Source organism: Haemaphysalis longicornis, unplaced genomic scaffold (assembly GCF_048455015.1).
Source record: "Haemaphysalis longicornis isolate Haplotype H1 unplaced genomic scaffold, Haemaphysalis longicornis Haplotype H1 scaffold_2, whole genome shotgun sequence".
NCBI classification, from domain to species: Eukaryota; Metazoa; Arthropoda; class Arachnida; order Ixodida; family Ixodidae; genus Haemaphysalis; species Haemaphysalis longicornis.
The window spans coordinates 269,624,915-269,648,440 of NW_027526295.1; the positions used below are offsets into that span (position 1 = coordinate 269,624,915).

At 45.6% G+C, this 23,526-nt stretch overlaps 1 protein-coding gene across 1 annotated transcript in view; it reads left to right on the forward strand.

The window, feature by feature from the left end:
• LOC144168632 (transient receptor potential cation channel subfamily M member 2-like) overlaps window positions 1-22,099 on the forward strand; it is a 59,117-nt gene extending 37,018 nt beyond the window's left edge. Inside the window, 12 exon segments of the mRNA XM_077697578.1 lie at window positions 579-641; window positions 1,806-1,914; window positions 2,471-2,654; window positions 5,644-5,789; window positions 8,126-8,265; window positions 11,086-11,302; window positions 13,369-13,524; window positions 16,714-16,742; window positions 16,745-16,799; window positions 16,969-17,062; window positions 20,393-20,489; window positions 21,934-22,099. Coding sequence (XP_077553704.1) covers window positions 579-641; window positions 1,806-1,914; window positions 2,471-2,654; window positions 5,644-5,789; window positions 8,126-8,265; window positions 11,086-11,302; window positions 13,369-13,524; window positions 16,714-16,742; window positions 16,745-16,799; window positions 16,969-17,062; window positions 20,393-20,489; window positions 21,934-21,974 — 1,331 coding nt within the window. The 3' untranslated portion in view covers window positions 21,975-22,099.
• Window positions 22,100-23,526: the final 1,427 nt, after the last annotated feature.

Consider the following 23,526-nt stretch of genomic DNA (forward strand, 5'->3'; position numbering starts at 1 on the left):
ACGGACACTATGCGGAGTACAGGAGGAACTTGACGGAAGGGAGCAAAAAGCCCGCGGTTCGACTCGCAGTGAGGGGTGGAGATGAGAAGGCATGAGTAAGTTGAGAGCACGTGAGCGTTTAAGTCAGTGAGCGTTAACGTGGGCATCGTTTCTACAAGCACTTTGGCAGTTTTTCCGACGTTCTTCTTGACATACCATTTTTCAAGTACATAAAAATGATACGCGATATGACCACGCAGAACTGCATTTCTTAAACCCATTTTTTCTGCCGGTTACATCTTTCAATGTACAGTCGGTAAAACGCTTGTCTATAAACAGATTTTGTGCTTTCAGCCTTATCCTGTCCCACCCGAGCGGAATTTGAAGTACGGGGTTGTCCTGAAGTCTAAGCCCACCCCTTTTGTCTCAAACATGTATGTAAAGAATATGCTTGGGCAGTTTCCACGTGTAACTAGTTGAATTTCAAATAGCTGTGATAGGCAATCATTTCACCGACTGTACCATTAGATAACATGTACATATCATCAATCACTTGTAACAATGAAAGGTGATTGTTTATTTCTTTTTCCATCGTTTAGAGGACGCGAGGTGCTACCGCAAACATACACCGAACGCAACGAGAGTTTGCTTTGTAAGCAGATGTGAGTACGCAATCTGGGCATTCGTTAGTTCAGAAAAAAATAGTTTTCTTCTTCAATGACAGTGTATACTAGTAGCGTCGTGTACATATTATACTATGGGAGGGAAATGTCTAGATGACGCTCTTCGTCTATTAAATTTATGAGTCAACGCAAAATTTCTCTCAACCTTTTTTCTAAAATAGAAATGCTTGTCAACAAGCTAGTCAACAAGCGCGCGCTATTTAACAAGCGCAAAATGCGTGTCAAAATGCTAGTCAACAAGCGCATCCAGTACTTTAAATAAGGGGTCACAAACTACCCCAGGCAAATTTTTTTGTTCTATGCCCATTAGAAACTAAGAAAGTTTATCAAAAAAACTTTTCTCTCTTTCCCGATCTTGGTGTTGTTTCCGTCCTCGAATGACGTCATTCGACCGGTGTCACAGCTAATGGTCGGCTCACTTTCAATTGCAGCAGTAAACGCATTCCATAGCCACTTCCATAGCCACCTTAATGAAAATCGCAACAAAAGTTAGCAAAAACTGAAAGGCGTATCGACTGCGACGAGCAAATCCCGCAAGGCCGCTGTGTTCCAGCGATAACTATAGCTTTCGCAGTGTCTCCACGGCATGAAGGAAAGAGGAAAAGCGTTTATCTAAAGCGTTGCAGGGTCCCTTTAATTTCCCCGCAGCCTGCTAGCAAGTACCCGCGCGCATGTAAAGGTGATGTTGAGCATCTCATGCCAGGTTTTGCGCCACTGAGCAGTTGAGATCAAAATCTGACAGCTAATGCTGCGCCGTCCCACAGTTTGCTGTCTCAAACAGCACATCTCATTTTTTCGCGGATAAATTTGCTGCGCGTAATGCAGCCAAGGGAGGCGCCAATATTTTAAATAAACAGAAAACTGCTTAATACATTCTTCGAGCGCGTTTCGGAAGGAAGTTGTCACATAAGGAAACACGTAAAGTAGAAGTCTAATCATATAAGCGATGACACAAGGAGGATATCCGGATAAAAGTACGCCGCATATATAGGCGCGTACTAGAGGGGGTCTGAAGCTGTGGGGAAGTGACTTTCTGGCGTACGTACGTTCATTTAAGATTTATGCTTTAGCTAATCGTGTTAAATGATAGCACTGGGTAGAACATTAACGCCAGAGCTATAAGGGCAACTTTCGAAAATGCAGATTCGGATACCAGCTGCCCAAACCCCGGTCTCTGGCCGTACGTGTTTGCGGTGCTCTACTTCGTACACCTCAAGCTGATCCTGCTCACTGTCCTCTTCGCCTTGTTCAGGTGAGCCCACTCGAGTATTCCTCGCCAAGCCACCTGTATGGTATATTGCCTGACTGGGCGTTAATGTTTAGAGGGTTGGCAATTAGGCTGAAGGAGATTTTAATCAGTGAAGCTCTGGTGCAAGGGGGCGAAAATATCATCTGGTTTTGAATTGAGCCAAGGTTTTTCTGATACAGTATGACGGCTCATATTTGTTGCTAATATAACTAACATGCAGGCTCTGAAATTAAGCAGTTAAAACGAGTGACCGAGTCTGTGAATCCTCGAAGACTCTCATTATGTATTCAGAAAAAAAAAACTATCTCGAAATAAGGGTTCCCTTTTCCCTTTGCATTCCGCCTTGTCTCTAGGTTTTTATACAGTTAGTTAGGATTTAAACACGAACCTGGATACCTCGCCCAGTTTTCAGTGTCTCCTTGTGTAGTTAAAAGTTGCCTTGGTCGCTTTTTTTATTCTTGGTGCTGCCCCAAAACACCTAATTACTTGTGTGCATGATGCTATCAGTACAGACCTCGCTTATCCCGACTTTCTGCGCGCCTCTTCAATTCTCGCGCAGCACTACGGCGGCGGCCGTGGAACCAGAATCGGACGCAATATGGAAGTTCCAGCGCTATGAACTAGTAATGGATTTTGCCATGCGCCGCTGCTTGCCGCCCCCTCTTAACGCCGTTGCCTACCTCTGGGTCGCCATCGTCGCGCTTCTTAGACTCTGCGCTCGCACAGTGCAGAGAAAGCAACAGGTAGGCATATACAACCGTGACTGCGATGGCGAAAGCACTATCTGTATTATAGACGTCACGATCGACGTAAAGGCTGTAATTTAGGTTTTCTTTTTCTCTAAAAAAGAAATAAAGTGTAAAAAAAGTTGTTTCCATAAATATTACCCCGCCATACTCAGGTAGCAGTATAAAGTAAGAAAGTACTCAGCTTCGACAGCGTTTAAATAAACAAACGAAAGGGTCGCCACACGTCGAGTTTCTTTGAGACAAACAATGAAGCTAAAAATTCACCGACAATTACGATACTCGTTAGTGCGAAATTTGGGCGAATCTCTTTAGCTGTTTGACCGCATCGGAGAATGAGCGACGACGCGCTATTCTGACGTCGTCTAATAGCTGCCACAGACAGACCTCCGGTTATGCCACGCTGTGTTCCCAGTTTTCGTATCGATAGACGCGTTTACCGCAATCTATACCGATAAGGTCATGGGCGAATGATATACGGAACACTACTTTGGCACCCTCTCTTACCGAGTCAGAGCTGTAGACTCAGTAAGAGAGGCTGCGTGTCACTTTGTACCAATTTAGTGTCTACAAAGCATGCCGAAATAACAATACGCGAGCGTTCTCGTTTCTCCCTTTTATTGCAAAAAAAAAGAGAAAATTGTCGTCTTGGCAGGGATCAAAGTCATGCCCTTGAGCTCAGGAGCACAATGCATTCGCCACTCAGCTATCACAGCACTTACGGAAACACGCAGCCATGATACCGAATTGGTAGCTTCACTAACGAAAAATAATGGGGTGCGCAGAACTTAAAAAATGCACTGACGAATATTACCGTAATTACCCGGTTCTAACGCGCCCCCGATTCTAACGCGCACCCAATTTTCCTGGCAAAAAAACCGAAAAAACTTGCACCTCTGATTGTAACGCGCACGGAACTTTGTGAGCAAGAAAAACAAATGCGAGAGAAACGGGCGATTAATTTCCCGAAGTAATCTCACTCATCTCATTCCTCGTCGCTCTCCGCTGGCCACAACACCTCGTACTGGGTGCCGTCAAGCGCGTTCGCGATGCCACACTTCTGAACGAACGTTCAACCATGGTCGATGGGATCGTGGCCCACGCCTCGCACGCCCATCCCGCCAGCTTCTCCAGAGGCGCACGCTTCAGCCGACCCCTCGTTTTGAACGCGAGGGAGCCGCTGCTGCCATTGCTGTTATCAAGCGCGCAAGTGTAACGATTTGGCGATTTGTGTGAACGCCGATAGAAAAGCCCAAGCGCCTATGCTTCCTGCGTCCGAAAAACTGTTGCTAAAAGCTTTGGTGCCATCTTGAGATGGCTATGGCGATGGGTGGGACGAAATTTCCGCGTTTGCGGCAATTTCGGTTTTATATCCGATTCTAACACGCATGCGATTTTTCGACCTATTTTTCCGGAAAAAAGTGCGCGTTAGAATCGGGTAAGTACGGTATACTCCTTAATGCGAAATTTGTGCGCAGCGCGAACTTCTGCTCGTTTACAGCGCATATCTGCTGCGACTCAAGAAGTGATCGCGTGATCTGCGAACCAATGGCGGCGTGCGCTGCTCTGCTGTTATCTAGCAGCGCGCCGTTGCTGCCGGCGAACATGTTGTTGCAAATCATGTTTGAACCACCCGCGCAAATGCCACGTGTTTCGGATGAGCCATGCCCGGTGAAGCCGCGAGCGCGTTGTTGCAAATCGTGTTTGAACCCCGCCCGCTAATGTCACGTGGTTCGGATGAGTGGCGAACGGAGCTGCGTCTGAGGAAAGTGCGAGGGGCAGGGTGTGACAGAGATGACGCCGTAACCGCTCGTGCCGCCCTCACCTTCACACTTTCGCCAGACGCTCGTCTTCGTTTTCTTTTTGCCTTCGCTGCTTCATTCGCTCACTCGGTTACGCGGACGGTGACGAAAGCCTACGCCACCGAGGCGAAACCCAGGTACCGGGCGCCAAAGGGCTGCGCCCTAAAATAAACTGCTCCTTGTGGGAGCTGCTGCGCATCATTACGGAAGGAACTCGAAATAAAGTGCTCGTAACACGCACAAAAAATAAGCTGTGGTTCGCCACGTAGTTTGGTATACAGAGCGGAGAAAATTGTGTGACTTCTTTTTTCAGGCAGAGCCACAGGAGCCTGCTCTTCACCATGTAAATTTGGCCGACCTCCAGATTATTTTAATCCCCCTCAACCCTCACCCCCCCACCCTCCAAAAAAACGTTATCATGCGCGTTCAATATCCCAGGATCGAAGCATTCACGAGTACTGGGGCGAGCTTTGCTATTGGCTGGTGTTTCTTGTCGCAACGCCACAAAACAAAACCTAAGCACACAAAAAAAGCTCCAAATGAGTGCAAGTGTTTCTTTTTTTTTTTAGTAGGGAAAGAAACGCTGCGTCGAAGTATCGGGCACATTTTGAGACCAGTGGAAGCACGACCCTAATTCAAGCTATAAGAATTCCTAATTTTAATTTTATTGTTTCCCTAAGCGGGGACTGCAAATGCACGTCTAACTGCTCTTCCTGCTTGATCCCCGTGCGGAATATTGCTCCCTCTGCGGTGCAACGATGCTTCCTGCAGTTTCGACTTATCGCGGCGTGACCAAGCCCACAACTATGAATGGGTAGCTAAACCCACAAAAATAAATACACCCAAATACCAATTGAAGGGGAAATTGATTGATTGTATGGTTTAACGCGACGACGCAACCCAGGCGATGAGGCGCGCCGTAGTGGAGGGCTCTTGACCACCTGGGGATGATTAACGTTCGCCGAAATCTCGTACACACGGGCGTTTTTGCTTTTCGCCTCCATCAGAAAAGCGGCCGCCGCGGCCGGGAATCGAACGCCTTAGCCACTGAGCCACCGCGGAGGGTTGAAGTGGAAATATATGACACGTGTTGCAGGCTTCAAGTTGCCGCACCCTTGCTATAATTTTGTCTGAGCTGTTTTCATTGGCTGCCACAAATATGCTCATGTCGTCTTCTGTCGCAGGAAAAGTCTAATTTCATGGTCAAGGACGTGCCGAAGGGGCAGAAGCTCTCCGAAGGCGACTACCTATATTGGAAGCAAAAGGCCTTAGAGTACAGCAACAGTCTGGACTCTGCAAACGAAGACACCACGCAGACACAAGCCGAAAAGTACAATCGCTCTCCTAATATGTAATCAAGCGAACCTAGCTGAAAGAAACGAAAGTAGACCATTCCGTAAAAGCCTTTCTGTACATATGGTTATGCATTCATTCATTCCAGAGTCTAAAGTCACGACAGGTATACCGCAAAAACCTAACAAGAATTCCTGTCGTACGACAAAAAACAGAAGTCCTATTGTTACGACAAAACCATCTGTTATTACGACACCCGTTTCTGTTCCAACGACAAAGTCAATTTTTTTTATCTACAAACATTCTTGTATTCACAACAGAACTGCCACTTACGCTACTCTTCACAATGGGCAATAACATTCAAACCATGTGCCACTGCCGTTGGAACATCAGGGTCACGACAAAACAGGAATTCGGTACGACGGAAAATCAGGACAGTACTACGACGCAGGACAGAACATCAGGATCACGACACGACAAGAACACGATAAAACGACAGTACGACATACGAAAATACGACAAACTACAGAAATTTCTCCTGTCGTCTTTTTCGACTGAGTCATTCATTCATTCATTCATTCATTCATTCATTCATTCATTCATTCATTCATTCATTCATTCATTCATTCATTCATTCATTCATTCATTCATTCATTTACTAGCTCTTATTTCAACTTGTCCCTCCGCTGTTTTTTAGTACGACGGCTGCTCCACAAACTAGCAAAATATTTCAAGGAACAACCTTAACTTAAACTGATTCCCGAATCCGAATGTTTTTCACTTACTCTTCCGGCACTTCCATAGTACTTCTCCCTAAAACTACGGTGGCTGCGTGCACGTATTCTGGCGCACTGCTCATTCAAATTGAAAAATTAGATAGGTCCAACTTTCTAACGTTCGAAAACTGTTGTCTCCGCGGTCGCTTTCTTTCATCTGGAAAAATAGACACAAAAGTTTTCTATAATTCGAGGTGCCGTCGACTTCCTTCATGCAAACTGGAGGAAAGATGTAACAAGTAAGCAAGGAAAACAGCTGAACTCCGGGTCAAATGCAATCGTTTTTGTGGCGCGCATCTTTTTTGACACTTCCACGTACAGTAAAGCCCGCTTATATCGAACACGGATATATCGAATTATTGCCTATATCGAACCCTTGTATAATTCTGGTAAAAATTACATGCGTTTCAACCTTTTTATATCGAACGCGATTTTGCTCACAATGGATATATCAAACTCTCCCGCGCGGGATTTTTCTCCATCCTTAGGCATGCGGCAGGCTTTCCCGCAATACATCGGCGCGCAGTGGTGTCGCGGGTGTCGCTTGCGACTACCGCGCGAGCTCGGGCGCGTCCAAACCGGCCGTGGCAGAGTGGACTAGCTCCACGCATGAATGCCGTAGGAGCCGTAAGCGCTACATTGGGCGCTGCGGGCTGCGGTGTCACCGAACTTCAAGTCCGCGCCACTCGCTGCCCGCACTTGCTCGGTTCGCTGGTTTCGCCGTTATTCGCTTGTATCCATGCTTGTATCCGCTCTGTCGAAGACGCCGAGGACTCCGTACCGCTTCCGAGCGCGAGCGAAGCCGTCGCTGCCGTGGCCCTGCTACGGCGATACTGCAGTGCCACTGAGGGCAGCGGTCTTGTGCTTGTCGACTGTTTAGGTACCGTGGAGCAAGCAGTCACCAGCAACGCGTTGTGCTCCAAGAAGCAGGCTACACTCACGCAGTTCTTCCGCCCCAAATAAATTAATGTTTTCTTTCCGAGAAAGTGTCACATCAATAGTGAACTGCAGGGTGGTAAGAGCTCAGCGTTAGCTCGTAACTCCGTCGACAAGATTGCTCTCATATAAGTTTTTTTTTTTTGCCCCACTTTCTATATCGAATTTTTGCTATATCGAACTATTTTACAATCCTCGTGCTGTTCGATATAAGCGAGCTTTACTGTAAAATGTGCTTCTTGTGCTTGTAGAGTAACGAAACCGTCATAACTCAGGTTGTCCAGCTAAACGATAGTAATTGATGTCTTGTGCGTGTGAGGGTGTTACTTCAAGGGCATCGGTCGTCAGCAAATGAATGCACGGCATGAGTATGACAGCGCTGAATCAGTTTTTCCCCAATGTTTTCTGTAAAAACACAAAATGAACTGACAAACATTACTGCATATTCCTATTTTAGGCATTATGGCGCAAGCAAGCATGCTTTTTTTTTCGAAACGGCTGTCATTATTAGAGGTTACTGAAGTGCTCCTCCCATCTCAAACACGCGATAAAAATAACGAAGCTTCTCAGCACCTAAAAATGCGCCGGCCGCAGCGAGTGCGATACAACAAACGAACGTATTACAGTAATATGGTGCGATCTCCTTTTTTTGGCCAAATAGGTTGACTTTGATGCTCGAGGATGTTGACTACCAGCGCACACTGCTGAATCAACTTCGAGGTCAGGTTCAAGAGGTGCAGCGGAGAATGCACCTTTCCCTGGCGTACCTCGAATCGCTCAAACAGGTTTCATCAAGAACAGGTGAGCCTTACCGATGCCATGAACGTCCTCCATCTTCCTATTTTTAACTTTAAACATTGTAGAGCAGAAATTGTGGTAATATTTTGACGGTTTTATCACCCATCGATTGCTAGAGCTGGCGATGATTGGATGTCTGGTCGGTTCCAATTGACGGTGGGTTCCCTATGCCTAAACACTGCAATGGTGCCTAGGCAGATAAGTCGCGCTAGCGTGACACCGGAGAGGAAATCAAGGCCGTTCTGTCCTGCGAATATGAATGACCAGCGTAGCTGTGAAGTTGTCACTCAGTGGTTAATGGCTTTGTTGTATACATGACATGTAACGATCGGCTTACTCGCCACTCACCTCGGTGATATCCACCATCATCCTTTGGATGGTCGCTTGGCGCTAACGCAACAGCCGGTGAGCCGGTATCGAGTGGCTCATATCGGCTAGCTTACTGCTACATTCTTGACTGGAATGAGGGTTATCTGCAGTGCACCACGTAGTGTATTAAGCGCGTCATCCAGGCGTTCGTCTGTCGTCTGCTCTGCCGCACGTCGTCTTGTATAAACAGAACGTCTGGGTCACGTTTCTCTGGCTTTAATCCTCGTGGACTAGAAACAAATTATTGCCCGTTGTCTGGAGTCAGTTTCAGGCCACCAGTCTCAATGTTAATGAGTTCGTTTAATGCAGACACCATCTTCGTATCCTAAAGTGCCATGATGCTATGTAGCGCAGCACACTATACACGCATTATACGTGACCTTGGTTGGGTCATGATGAAAGTGGTCTTCTACGTATGACAAGGGAAATCGGAACGTCGCCATCAACACGCTATTGTTCCGGATATCGCCTGTTGTGCCCCTTACCCTGTTTGTTTAATGTGAGGGCAATCACTAGACGTGTGACGTTGAACCATTATCAGTTCATTTGGTGCCACGTTTCCTCGGGATGTCGACCACTTTTAGGAGCAGAAAGAGGGCGGTTCGGATTTCAATATCCGGGACAGCGTAGAGAAAGTAAGAAAACATTGCCCACAGTTTCCCTGCCGAGCGCAGCGTGGGGAAAGTGAGTATTCATGGCGCACAATTTGTTCTGGTGCTGCAATTTCTTTACGTAAGCTGGCCGCGCAGATGAAACGAAGATAAAAAGAAAAATGAACCTCCAGCTGATATCGCGTCAAAAGGCAAGGCGTCTGCAATCGAGCGTGTGCGTCAGCTATAAGCAAACACGATAACGAACTTTTCCAGGTTCCAGGAGCCTACTTAAGAAAGCACTTGCCCAGCCCAACGAAATATTGCGAGGAATTCGATGCAGCGCAGAAAAAAAGAAGCACCATAGGCCACGTTTGCCTTTGCCGAAATGGTCGCGCTTGTGCATTCATATCACGCCCATAGTTTTCGGTTGAAGTCAGCATAACTTCCCAGAAAAAAATTAACAGCGGAGCTGCTGTTGCTGGCCTGAATGTGTGCACTCTCGGGAGCACGCGCCTCACGAGGAGCGCCCGGCCTCGTCCAGGCTTGTGCGTGGCGTTCGCCAAAAAAAAAAATACCAAGAAAACAGTTCACGTGCGTTCGCGCCTCACTACAGGGGAGCACACATCTCGCACTACAAATGCCCAGTTCGCGAAGCCAGTTGCCGCCGGTTCTAGCGCGTGGTGACGCGCTCCACTTTGGGAGAAATGTGAAAGCCTGCGGGCAAAACGATCCGGGCCCGCCAGTCATGCATGAGGAAGACGACCTGGATATCCGAGCTAAATGACCATGTAAACACTGCCACGAAGATCATTCCCGAGGAGGCTCAGCTCCAGCAGGTAGACACTAAGCTCCTCCATATGTGGGAGGCTAAATCTAGTATCCAAGCCCGTCTGCAAAAACAAAAACTAAATCGCCCACTACGTCGACGGCTTGCTCGCCTCAACCGAGAAATCGAAGAATATGCTACCCGCCTCACGCAACAAAACTGGCACAGTACCTGTGATCGTATGGATGGCCAAATGGGGGTATCGAGGACCTGGAACACCCTTAGAAGTCTTCTTGACCCCGTAAACAGTAGGCTCAGCCAAAGTAACAACCTACGAGCAAGATATAGGTGGATATGACGATGACTACTGCTACCACAGTGAAAAGCGACAACAGAATATGTAAATAATTTCAAACCTAATGCAATGCGTGGGGATGTGTTCTTCAGTGCTTACAGAGAAAGAAATCCTCCAGCTTCGTTCTGGTTCAAGCCTTACACGACTTAGTGCAAGCTTAGCCAATTTTTTTTATCATACAGGCCTTATTTGTGACCAGAGGTATGCTTATGGAGGGATAATTAGGGGGGGGGGGGGATAAATTATCTGACCCGGTCAATAAAAGTGTGGTTCGAAAGGAAGAAGGGGGTGTTTGGCAATAACTGGTTTAAACTGAAAAGTAATAATCACTTTTTAAAGACGCGTGTGCATCGCATTTCTTCGGCTCTTCATTTTTCTTTTAGTTTAAAATTCTTTGATCGCTTCTTGTTAATTTTTTTATAATCTTAATAATACCCGCGTCACGCGCACGGGACTTTCGCACCGTATAACTGGCATGTTATGCTTGGTCGGTCTACCATCATTCGTCTAAGTCACGAAGAAAGATGCTTTTTTTTTGCGGGCTCAAAAGCACGACGCGTTCCTTTGCCACTATCCCTTCTAGGTTCGTGCTGAACAGTGTCATTTTTTTATTCCTGCAGCCTCAGGATAATTCCACGTCTCATCAAGCGAAAATAAAATGCATGATTTTATCAGGTGTTAGGCAGTAAGACAGAACTGAATAAGCATTCGCTTGTGGTTTCTTCAACCTTAACACACAGACCCGACGTCGCTGACAGCACCGCAGCAGCAGACGATGCTGCACTACATCTCGCGCCAGTCTCCTTACCCGGGAACCAAAATACGGCGCTGCCCAGTGCCCAACAAATACGTGCCTTGGGAAGTGATATGGCAGGACTACGACCCCGTCGTCTACACGAGGCCACGGTCTAAGTTTCCGGGAACCCTGCAGGTCTACGTCGACGAAGACATACTGACGTAAGGGCCTGCTGCAGACAACAACTGACACTTGGCCAGACTCTCAGTGAGCTTAACCCGAAAAGACCGCAATATATGTCCATCCATTCGCAATTTCGAAGTGCTTTATCAGCAGGTGCTGGCCCAACTGCTAGTGGGCATAAACACTTCCAACGAAAACGGCCCGATAACAGTAGACCCTTAACAAAGGGACAGTTCGTATGCATTTTCTAAAAAGGGGTGACTTTCCTGCTTCCCCTTACTTTTTCACCGTAACTGTGTTTGAGATTTGGCCGACTTATACTATCTACATATCTCCGGCTTCTCGACAAAAAAAAATGCCTAAAACATATTTTAAAATGTCTAAAACATAGCTAGTCTACAGAGCGCGCTGAAACAAAGAAGTCCCAAACTCCGGGTATACGACATGCAAGAGCTAGGTAAAAGTGCATCGTGTAAAAAAACTGCATATCCAAACTATTACGAATTGTGGAAGGACTTTTGAGGACTTCAGTAGGTGGAGGCGTGCCCATGGGTGAATGTGCGAAAAAATAATAAACTTTATTAGTCAAAGGAGGGTCGATGAACGCTTCTTGTTATGGGCCCTGACGTGAAAAGATGGAGCTAGGGCCATGGTTGTCAGCATGCCTGTTTATTTAGCCCAATACTTAAGCTATCGTGGGGCAAGGTGGATAAGTAGATCCCAGGTCTGTCTGTCCGAATGCAGAGGTGTCATTGAGGAGCAACTATGTACGTACGAAGGGGAAGCGAATTCAAAATGTTACAAAATTGTTTATTTTAATTTTAACCTAATTAACAGGCCTTGTGAACAGGCTTTATATCTTCTCTAAAATCTACTTCGCTGGGACAGCTAATGCTTTACAGAGACTTTGTTGTGACATCCGGGGTTAAAAGTGGTGTTTCCTTTCACACAGCCAAAATTTGTTTTTTGATTAAATTGAAGGAAGGAAAATAATGTAGCTCACGAGCTCTATATTTCCGGCCGTACTGCGGAGCTAGGCTGCTACTCTGAAAAACGTCCACCTTTGTGAGGAGTTGTATCTTCAGTGCCAACGCGAAGCTCCTTCGGGGAGGAACTTTTAGGCAATAAATCACAATAAATCGCTAATAAATGCACTGAATGCTATAAATTCCTAATAAATGCACTTGAAGCAATTCATAACTGAGCATCGCGTTTCATTCCTTCATGATTACGGCCGTTTATAAAGCGTACCACAAATGAAAACAACTCTTTCTCGCACCACTCACACTGCGCAGGAAGGTATCGCGCGTGTGCCTTTACTTTGAAATCTATAAATTGAACGCCACCTTTAAAAATGCTCTTATTTCACCCTTCCCCCTGATGTTTGATTCCGCATAGATCATTCTTCTAAAGTTGGTATCCCTAAGTGCCGCACTGGATGAAGTTAGGAAGCACCAGTCCTAACGCCTACTAACAACCGTGACGAGTTTAGGAAAAAAGTGTCGGATTACTACACTTCTGTCTAGTTTGTGACCTTTTTTGCCAGTGTGTTACTTTTTCTTTCAATATGTTATTTCTATTGGCATGCAATTGTCAATGTTAGCTTTGTTAGTGTTATATGCTAGCGGCAATACCTGTGTAGATGTGTATTAAGTCCTTCTGTATATTTGTGCACTGCTGCATACTTATTGGTTTAGTGTTGGTGCATATTGTTTCATATGTATCCAATGTTTGTACAGTTTGACCGTCCTGATGTACCACTGCCCTCAGTAATGCCCTCTGGGCCACGAGGGTACCTTAAATAAATAAATAAATAAATAAATAAATAAATAAATAAATAAATAAATAAATAAATAAATAAATAAATAAATAAATAAATAAATAAATAAATAAATAAATAAATAAATAAATAAATAAATAAATAAATAAATAAATAAATAAATAAATAAATAAATAAATAAATAAATAAATAAATAAATAAATAAATAAATAAATAAATAAATAAATAAATAAATAAATAAATAAATAAATAAATAAATAAATAAATAAATACTGTTCAACAGCACGATACCAAGCAGGGCGCATTCACTTTCGTGCTGTGCAGGCTGAAAACGAGCGAGAACGTGCAAAGCCTGCCATCCCCGACGTGGAACTGCTCGTCTGTATCGTCCACTGGCGTCAGCATAGATCGAAGGTCGTGGATCGAAGACGCTGATGGCGCGAATATTATTTACATGCTAGAAAGCGAAGGAGTGCCCAGGTAAGCACGTGTCTTGTTCTTTTTACAGCGAAGCTGTTAGCCTCCCCTCGGTCAGGAAATTTCGTGTCGTAAGCGAAAAACCCCGGCAGGACCAAGCAGCTCTCGCCCAAGACGCTGAGCGCATGCATCATGATAATCAGGCGTGCAGCATGGAGCTCTGTATTCGTGTAAAAAAAAACACAAAACAAGCATCGAAACTGCATGATGGGTGATAAGGCGCCTGTGAACAATGGGAACCCCGCCCCTCTCACGCGTTCCTGGTAAAGATTAGGTTTGCAGCTGCTCTCACAAGGAGGGCTTGGCGTCGTTCGAGGGCGAGTGCATACGTCATCAAGCTAGGCAGGACCCAGAAGTTCTCGCCCAAGACGCCGAGCGCATGCGGCAGGACCCAGCATTTGCCACCAGAGAAGCCGAGTCAGTCGGCTTCGCTTACGGCAAGCGACAAGCCTGCCGAGGCGAGGAGAACGTTTCGTACCCTCCCCCTTCAGCATGTGCAGTTGTATACAACAGCTGCGCTGGTCATCCACTTTCTCAGGGCGGGATTTCATCCATTTTTTCCCCCGCGCAGTGTGCTTACATGTGCAATCAAAGCGAAGAAAAAGTGCACACCAAAACCTTCAGTGGTACTTATAATTTACGTGCAAGCTGTACACTGTTATACAGAACATGAGCAAAGCTGCGCGCATCCGCAGCATACAGTCTTATTTTATGTCACTGGTCTTGAACATCAGGATGTGTGGATCGGTCGCCCGCGTCCCAATGTCTGGGAAATTGCTTCCTTATTGTTGCAATAAAAATAATCGGAAGGAATACCTCCCAGAGTTGTTGAAGAGCTGGTTCCCCGTGAACGAGGGTTAAGTGTGCCATTCTAACACAGTAGGCTCTCAATACTTGTAAGTCGCCTAATTGGAGTTTTTGTTCAATAGGAAGTGGTGGGCTAGTCCCGGCAATTTCACAGGCGATTCAATGGCAGAAATTGCTCAACAATTCGAACATGAAACTCATTATATCGGTTCATTAGAAGTTGTTTCGAGTAAAAATCCTCCCCGTGACCTTCATTTCTCGGAAAATCCAAAATTTTTACCGCCAGAACACAGCCATTCTCTGCACTATGTCGGCGCCACCCCAGCTGAGGCAACGCACAACCGATGAAGCGGCAGGTCAGTTGAGACTCCCGCCAGCGTACGCATCTCTCTCTCTTTTGAGGTCTTCAACGTTCCTTGTTGCGCACAGCGCCATGTAAAAAGTTTGTGTAATGTCCGCTGGTCGTGGATGTCGTACATGTAATACAGTACAGTACAGTGCTGTACAGTAGCCACGACATCCAGGAATTTAATCACTCACTTTCTAATCTTTCCAAATAAAATCCAAAGGCCAGGTAAGTTTTAGAGCGTAGAATAACTTAATGAGTAACTTGGGAAACAGTAACGGGGGTGGAATCAACCCCCTTAAAGGGACACTGAAGTGAATTTGTCAAGCTCCCGTTTTGGCTTGCACTGCGTAGACTGGCTCAAATTAACACACTTTTGATCGTTTATCCGCTTGATAAGTCGGTAATTATTTTATAAAGCCCGAAAGAAGAAAAACTACCATGCGCGGTCTGCGGCGGCCGCACCAACTAAAGGCTGTGACGTCGGGAGGAGGTGCACCGTTATTGGACGATGTCCAAAATTAGCATTCAAACAAGTTTCGGTTTCGGTTCTGTAAAACAACATGCTTGACATCCGATGTTACCGTTGGATGGGCATTCTCGATATCTCAATAATAGCCATACAGCGTTTCCGCCATGTTGTCGGCTGTAATATTCCTACGATAAGCCTCCCAGGACGGCTTGGAATCGTCGAAATCACTAGCCGAGACCTACGCAGTGCATGAACGCCCTCCGCGCCACCGCAGACGCTCAAATGCCATGTGCTCCCCCCCCCCCCCCCCCCCCTCCTTTTGGAGCTTGCCTCACTCATGCCTGTATCGTAAAAAGCGTGTTCGCACCAGGCCAAGGGTCTGCTGATTCTGGCTTGTGCCCACTGCCCGCAAGTAGTCGGTGCTTATGGCAACACCACGCCAACGAGAACTGGCTAGCGCGTCAGTGTCAGTCGGTGCGCGTTCTGCGAACTCGCTCGTGGATCAGTAAACGTTACGGCCTAAATATGGTGAACTCAGTATAGAAAACATCGGCCTAAAACAAAAAAATCATCTTACAAAAAAAAAGAACCCTCGTGGATTTGAACTTCCGACTTCAAAAATAACATTCCTAGCGCTCCAAACCATGCTGCCACGAGCCAACGCTGTTTCAGATGGAAATATAAGGTATATAATGTATAACCAGTTTACACTTTTATTTAGTGTTAGCATTTCACGCAGCTTAGATGACTATTTGTATAGCGCTCGTGCAGTAAGCCTCCCCCAAATTTACCCAATATCTCACGTCTAGTAATTGCGTTTCTTAGACGGAAAAGCGTTCGCACATGTTTGGTCGTGCTACTTTCCGCTGTGCTTTTTCACCCAGCGCAAAAAAGTGCTTTCTGCTCCCTATTTTTACACTTTACGGTAAAAGTTTCAGTTGATTTTATTTCCTTAGTACCTATACTGACTTCGCTAACTCTTCTCCCGCCTTCAAGCGGCCTTAGATTTTCCTACTAGCGTAGCAGTCAGCGAAGCGTCGCATGTGCGCTTGTGCTGCGCTTGCTTGGAGCGACCGCGACTCGGAGCTGTATACAGTGTACAAACTAACAAAGGAAAGAACTACACATTCTTCCATTCACAAACGTGTCGTGGCTTAGTTTCAAGTGAGCAAACAAATTGCGACGACCCGTCGGCGGCCGGCTGACTGTACGCTGGGCCGACTGATTCTGTCGGAAGGTCGGCGAGCCTTGCAGTGCCGTAGTCAAGCCAAGTCATTTCCTCCTGACGTCACACGAAAACGCCACCGAAAATTGGCGAGGATGCAGAGAGGAGGACAGCGTTTTCGAATTGATTTTTCTACTAAATATACATTCTCGAAAACGCACTCAGAGTGGTCGAAACATGGCCTATGGACTCCGGGCTACAGTTTGCGCTAGTAATCCCGCAATGTTTACAAATAATTTCAGTGCCCCTTTAACGTTTATCATTTACGATTGCCACCACGCACGTGCGCTGCCGCGTAAACAAACAGTGCCCTTCTACAAAAACACTACACTTCCACTGCAGGAACCCAGCTGGGCGGACGGGACTAAAAGGAAAGGCGCTCTTCCACGTTGGGGGCCGAACCACTACGTGCTCTTTATTATCAGCAGGTACTGGCAGCACAGGCGCTTTAAGTTGATGCGCGTTGTTTAAAGTGATTGCTTTTCTTGGGATGCACCTACCACACGTTTTGTATTAAGTGCTCAGCCAAATAGTTTCTTTTTTCTCTCTCGCTCACATTCCACCTAAGCGCTTGCTTCGTTTACCACTGCTTTTCAGATACCAAAAGTCCCGGATATCGTTAACTCAAGCTAGAGGCCTGGAAATTGCGCTGATGAGAATCTTTAGGACAGATCAATATGTCTTACCTGGGGTAGGTATATTGTTCTCTTATGCAAAAGATATTATCCATTATATACTGCTTGTGTAGGAACCATCAACCTGCGTTCTAGAGGGAGTATCTGCAGCGTTTTAGACAGATTACCGGGGGCAGTAACGCAATTTGTTCGCTACAGAAAGCATAGAATACAAGATGGTTATTTTAGCGTGCGATCATCCTATTAGATTCTCCTGTTCTGTGAAGAGCAATCAAGTGCGTGCAACCTTCTGTAAAATGATGCGGAGGCAATATTATATTAATACTTCTTGTAAGAGTACATGGCGTAATACTGGACCTAGAGAGTTGACATACCGCTCCTACATAGCTGTACTATCTGATTTTCCTGTGTCAGAATCGTCCACGCTGAAAACGCACATTCGAGAAAACGAGAAATGCAACGCCTTTTGTTTATCGGAACAAAGCAAAAAGTGTTCTCTGGGGCCAATTTAATTCATTTCGGGCCACTCAAACTCACTGCGGAGTAAACGAGTTTTCTACAGGTCACTTTCTAATTTCCCGCCCTCCAAGGCGCAGCAATGTCCCCGAAAGTAATAGTGACATCCGCGGAGCTATTTCCGTGCTGAAAGCTATAACATCCTACGTGAAATAATATGCACCGCTTGAGGCATAAATTGCGCTTCACAAATATCTGACCGGTGATGCGTTTGCTTGCCGTTCGCTAGTACGAAACAAGTTCCGTACGGGCGTGTGCCTCAGAGTTTCCAAAGAAGTTCCCTCATTTTTCCAATGTATTATTCAAGATCAGAGCACACGCAAGACGGAATGGCAGACGGAGAAGGTATTACACAGCACCAACAACTTTTTTTTTTTTTTTTTGCCGGAAGGCTGTACACGCAAATACACAGGCATTCAGCCAATCATTGTACACCACAGGTTGCGCAGGCGAATTTACACTCCGCACGTCACAAAGAAAAAAAAAAACTGCAGAATTCAAAGAATTATCTACTAATGCGTAGCATTCTTATGCCGGTTGTCTTGAGTGTCGGCTTTTTTTTCAGCCAAATGTTTCGGGATTTCTAAATGATGCCCCCAATTATCTCTATTCATGCTATTATTACGATTAGAAGCTGAACTTTAGCGAAATCTGCATCATTGTGGATATACAGGGCGTTACACGGGCCACATTTTCCGTAATTATTTTATACTTTCCTTTTTTTAGTTTTTCAAACTTCGTTCAACCAATACCTCCATTTACGCTATTATAACGACTATAGGTGTAACTTTCGCGAAACCTGCATTATTGTGGAAATGCCACGCGGTATAGGTTTTGCCATTTTCCGTAATTTTTTTTTATTTTTCTTATTTTTTCGCTTTTAGAAATTTCGTGCGACAATTATCTCAATTTATGCTATAATAGCGATTACAGATGGAACTTTCGTGAATCTGCATTATGGTGGAAATGCCATGCGTTTTGCGTTTCGCCGTTTCCCTATTTTATTTTTTTAGTTTTAGTTTCGAAATTTTGTGCAACCCAGTTATCTCCATTTATGGTATGTTGCGATTACATGTGGAACTACCGCGATATCTGCATTTCTGTGAAATGCAGGGCGTTGCACGATCCTGGCTGGGAAATAGGGGGGGGTGGGGGGGGGGGGGGCTACTGGGCAAACAATGCTACGCATTAAAGCAACTGCCCCTCTGTTGAAGCAAACCTGATGGGTAACGCGAAGCTTTCCAAAATAAAGTACAACACCGGACGAACCAACCCAGAAACGAGCGGACCCACATCACCCCACCTCACCATACACATAAGCTTTTTCTTACCGGACGGTTTACTGGCACTGCGATTGCACTCGCCAGCGTTTTACTTATACTGGCATTCCGTGGCTTTCCCTAGGTTCAACCCACCATCGTCGTAGGTGGAGGAATGCATTTTCTGTCTGATTTTGCCCGTCCATGCACCATTCTCCAAATCCAAACTGCTTCGACAGTTATTGGCCCTCCCTTCTTCTAGTCCCGTCTCGCGGTATCCACTGTAATGCCATGAATACCATGTGAAAAAAATTGGGCCCATCTCCCCGCGAGGGGGACTCGAGTAAATGCGTCGCATAGGGGGTGGGTGTATTGCGTTAACGTTTAGTGTTTGGGGAGTTGGTGGTAGTGAATGCGTTGTATCAGCAGCTTCTTGACGTAGTTTGATGAGTCAAGGATATAAGGCGCGTTCGTAGCATTTCATTCTGTGTCGGTTTTGTGGCGCAGTGGGTAGAGCACCATGGACATTGCGTTCCGCCTGCAGGGTCGAGGGATCGAAACCAGGCGCTGGATAGTATTTTTTTTATATAGTGTGAATGAGTCAAGGATATAAGGCGCGTTCGTAGCCTCCCATTCTGTGTCGGCTTTGTGGCGCAGTGGGTAGAGCACATGTACATTGCGTTCCGCCCGCAGGGTCGAGGGATCGAAACCAGGCGCCGGATAGTATTTTTTTTATATGTAGTGTAGGGGGAGGGGTGCGGACAACGACGGTGCGGACGTCAACGCGGGTGACATCGTGAGTTACTGAAATGCCTCTGCATTTAAAGAAAATGGCGCAATCGGGTTGACGTCGGCTTCATAACGCGGGGGACCCATGCATGTTCGATCCCTACCACGGGAAGCGTTGTAATTTTTATTCGCTTCACCCACGATCATCATCGTCGGAGGAGGAGGAGGAGGTTGGCTTCCTTGAAGTGCATTTTGGTAGACTGCAGATATCAGTGAGGGGCGGAGTGCTTCGTTTGGAAGACTCTTGAAGTTCGCGTGACTGCAGTTTGTGTTCTTTTTCGGAGATTCTAAAACCAGTCAACGCTCGCACATCCAATAGAGCAACACGGGGTGAAACATACTATAATTTACGGAACAAAATGTTGGTGTAGTTGCTGCCGTCAATCCAGTGTTATTTCCATGAAAAATGGGCCCACATACATTTTTTCCGCCCGAAAAAACACCTAGGAAAAAGCAGCGCCTTTCAATCATGGTTTTTTTTTTTTTTTAAGCAGTGCATGCCCTAAAATGGAAGCTCTTCCACCGCAACTTCCTCCCTTAGCTGCAACTGTCTTAAATTTAGGTTCGAACATACTTCTAACAAATTACTTGCTATCTATTACTTGCTATGGCGATTCATACGTGAAGCCCGTGATAGACACAATAGACGTGTTAATAATCAACAGCACCAGTGTCGAGGGACAAAGTAACCAGCTGGCAACATAGCAAGCAATAGTCAATGTTTGAGCCACATAAAGAGCATTGTTGCCCTGTATGGCAACGCCTAGACCTCTATCGTGTGCACTCACTTGATCTCACAACGGACATTTCTCCCACGTTTAGGATTTCGTTCCAGGTGAACAGAAGTATGAGGGCGTCATGCGAACCTGCTTCAAGATACCGGAAGTGTGCGGTGACCAACGAGGAAGAGGTCAAAACGGTAAGTGCACTTTGAGTTTTTCTATAGTCAAGTGTTAGAAAGTATGACGGTTTAGAGTCTGGCATTTTCAAGAATAACTGGGGCAAATGCGTGCCAAATTTCCCGCCACATTCTTCAAGATATCCCTGTACTGTGCGATGATCTTGTGTTGTGAAAAAATGCCTTGAGTTAACTAGAAAATGAAAACCCGTCACCACAACGGCATATTCTGAAGAAAAAAAAATATCGGACGTCTGCAAGTAACACTACTTGGTAATTGCACTTCACACCGCCAATCTCGTGCATCCGCAGTGTGCTTTCTTGAAAAGTACTACTGTCAAAGCCATACTGGTGCTTGCTAAAGCTCTTTAGACTAAATCTGTTACAAATGAGTAGATAGCGCTCCGAATCCTTTTAGCAGTGCTAGAAAAAGCGGGAATAGGATGTGGTGCATGAAGGAGCAACGAAAAATAGCTCCTCACGGCATTCACGGTAAGAAATAATATATCACAGCCTTTCTTAACCGACTTAATGCGGGCCAGAAGCGTCTTTAAGGACCCGAATCTACGAATGGAGAGAAGAAAAATGCGCAAACTGCGAAGGTGCACGCGCAGTATCGCTTCTTCTCCGACTCAGTTTCTTTATTCTCCGCGGTGGCGCGGGACCGGCACGGGAAAATTTGAACCACATTGTTACGAACGCGCACACACCCAAGCTTATCACTAACGCGGCCGCCATGTGGCATGATAAACCTCTGGAGTACGCGCGTCATCCTAGCGTAGCAGTTTGTTTATGTACAGCGCCCAATCAGAACCTAATTCGACATTTGGGTCAACAGAGTGACACACAGGAAATGAGGCATACCAGAAACGACCTTACCGGTTATTTAAATTAGTGGTGATGGTTCCGTTGCAGGAAATTTCTCCATTTTGGGCACTTCCCCCTAAACCTGTCGACTACACTTGTTCACTGTTCCCTCATTCTGAGATATCTTCCTTGTTAGCTAAGGTGGAACAACTGTCCTAGACATACGGTGGTCCCAGGTTAGAATCCCTGAAAAGAAGCAATTTTTTTATAATCTCCGGAATTTTCCCAGAAAGCTGTATAGCTTCCCCTTATAGCCACATGGCTGCATGGGAATTTGTGTCAATTTCTCCTTTACTACTGGTTATTTATTTCCTGGAGATTTATTCGTTGTGCATAGGATGTCTGAGTGCGTTAACTTTACTTACACGCATCTGTTCTCTACATCACACCTGCCGCGGCAGTGAGTTGAATCTGTTATTTATCGAAAAGTAGTGGAGCAGCAGTTGCAATGTAGCGGCTCTACACCGTCAAGGCCTGCTCACAGAATCCTCTCTTCATGCGGCCTGCATTGAGCCCGTATTGTTATATTTGCGTTTTTAGCTCTCGCAGAGTAATCGTGCGCCATTTGTTTATTTTTTACAAACACCTTTTTCTGCAGTTCTTTGGCGGGTGCGTTGCGGAGCGCTCGGGCGCCACTGATCCGAACCAGATGGTAGAGTGTTCAGTGGCACGTCGAGGTTACATGGACGACCCTATGAACACGGATAACTGCTGGAGGGAAGTTGAGCTTTGGAAAGTTCACTACAACTGCGAGGAGACACTGGGAGAAAAGTTTCACGTACGTTGATACTCTCCTGTGATTGTCTGCAGTACCGTAGGTAATGGCGCACAATTTGATGTCGGAATTTAATGCTACCTGTACGTCTAGCACTATTTTATGTCGGAATAACATCCATAAGAAGCCCTACCACAAACATCGGGTCCGCACACAACTCAGAAAGTCTAGACACGGGAAAGGGAAGGGGGTAGAATCACTGCTGACCGGGATTACTCAGTCGACAACAAGCGGTAACACAACTTCCAAGCTTGCTGTGACGCCACCGAGTCAGGCGCGCGTGCAATTTCAACGTGGGCTATGGGAGATAATGTTCAACCACTGCTTTCGCCATGACAGTGCGACGAATTGGCGCGAAGTTTGAAGTTTTATTCACGAAAGAGAATTTTAAGGACATCGCTATTTCGTGATTACTCCACTACAAAAGTACAGAACTGATGATTGACTGAGTGTGCAGTTTGGCCCTGGTTACAAAGCCTCCGTGGCTTTATGCCAAATATGGTACAGCTGAAATCTTTCGTTTGTCGATAGGAAGCCAATGCTACATTCTAACGATTCTTCGCTATATTTTTTTTTCAGTCCAATGTTATCTGGAGGCTTGTCACCGATGACCTGTTCCTCAAGCTTCCCTCCAGTCACAGTAATCTTTTCAATGAAGTTTGGAATTTTCAGGGAATGCTGCCAGCTTAGACAGGTAGGGGTTTCACATTCTTCGCGTATTTTACTATACAGCGTGTAAAGCTGCCTAGCTCTCGCACGATGAAGTGTTGTTTTAAATGGTTACAGCTTCACTTCTGAGGGTAATTCAGCCCTTGTGACGTTCGCACCGGCTCTAAATCTACCTCTTATAATACTTATTCTAAACAAGAATTAAAAGGCCAAACGATGCTGTTAACTGCGGTTGTTACGCAAATCAGTAAATGATAACTGTAGTGCAGGGATTATCTTCGTCTCACTCACTCGATGCCCTCTATATCCCGCTTTTCCTTACGTAGCCATTTCTAGCTTACGTAAACAAACCGATATCCACATAGAGATGCTTCGTATTTAAAACACCGCTTGGCTTTCCGGCGTTTTCTGTTCTGAGTATTGTGCGTTAAAGCTCTTCCTTCTGATGTTGATAAAATTCTTACTGCGTTCTAACAAAAACGAAACTAATTGTGGACTGTATTACTAATGGTGCAACATATGGCAGTCTGTAAAAGCGGAAAACTTTGTATGGACACATTTTTCATAGGTTGTTTCACGAGTTTTGGCGTTTATATTTCGGTCAATTTTTGAAAAATGTTTCTGGGATTATTTTTGTCGAATATGTCGCGTTTACAGCGTTTATTTTTATTAAGGTTTGAATTAACCGAAGTTCGGTTTTTAATTTTTATTTTTTGCATTGGTGATAACGGACATCGTGAATATTGC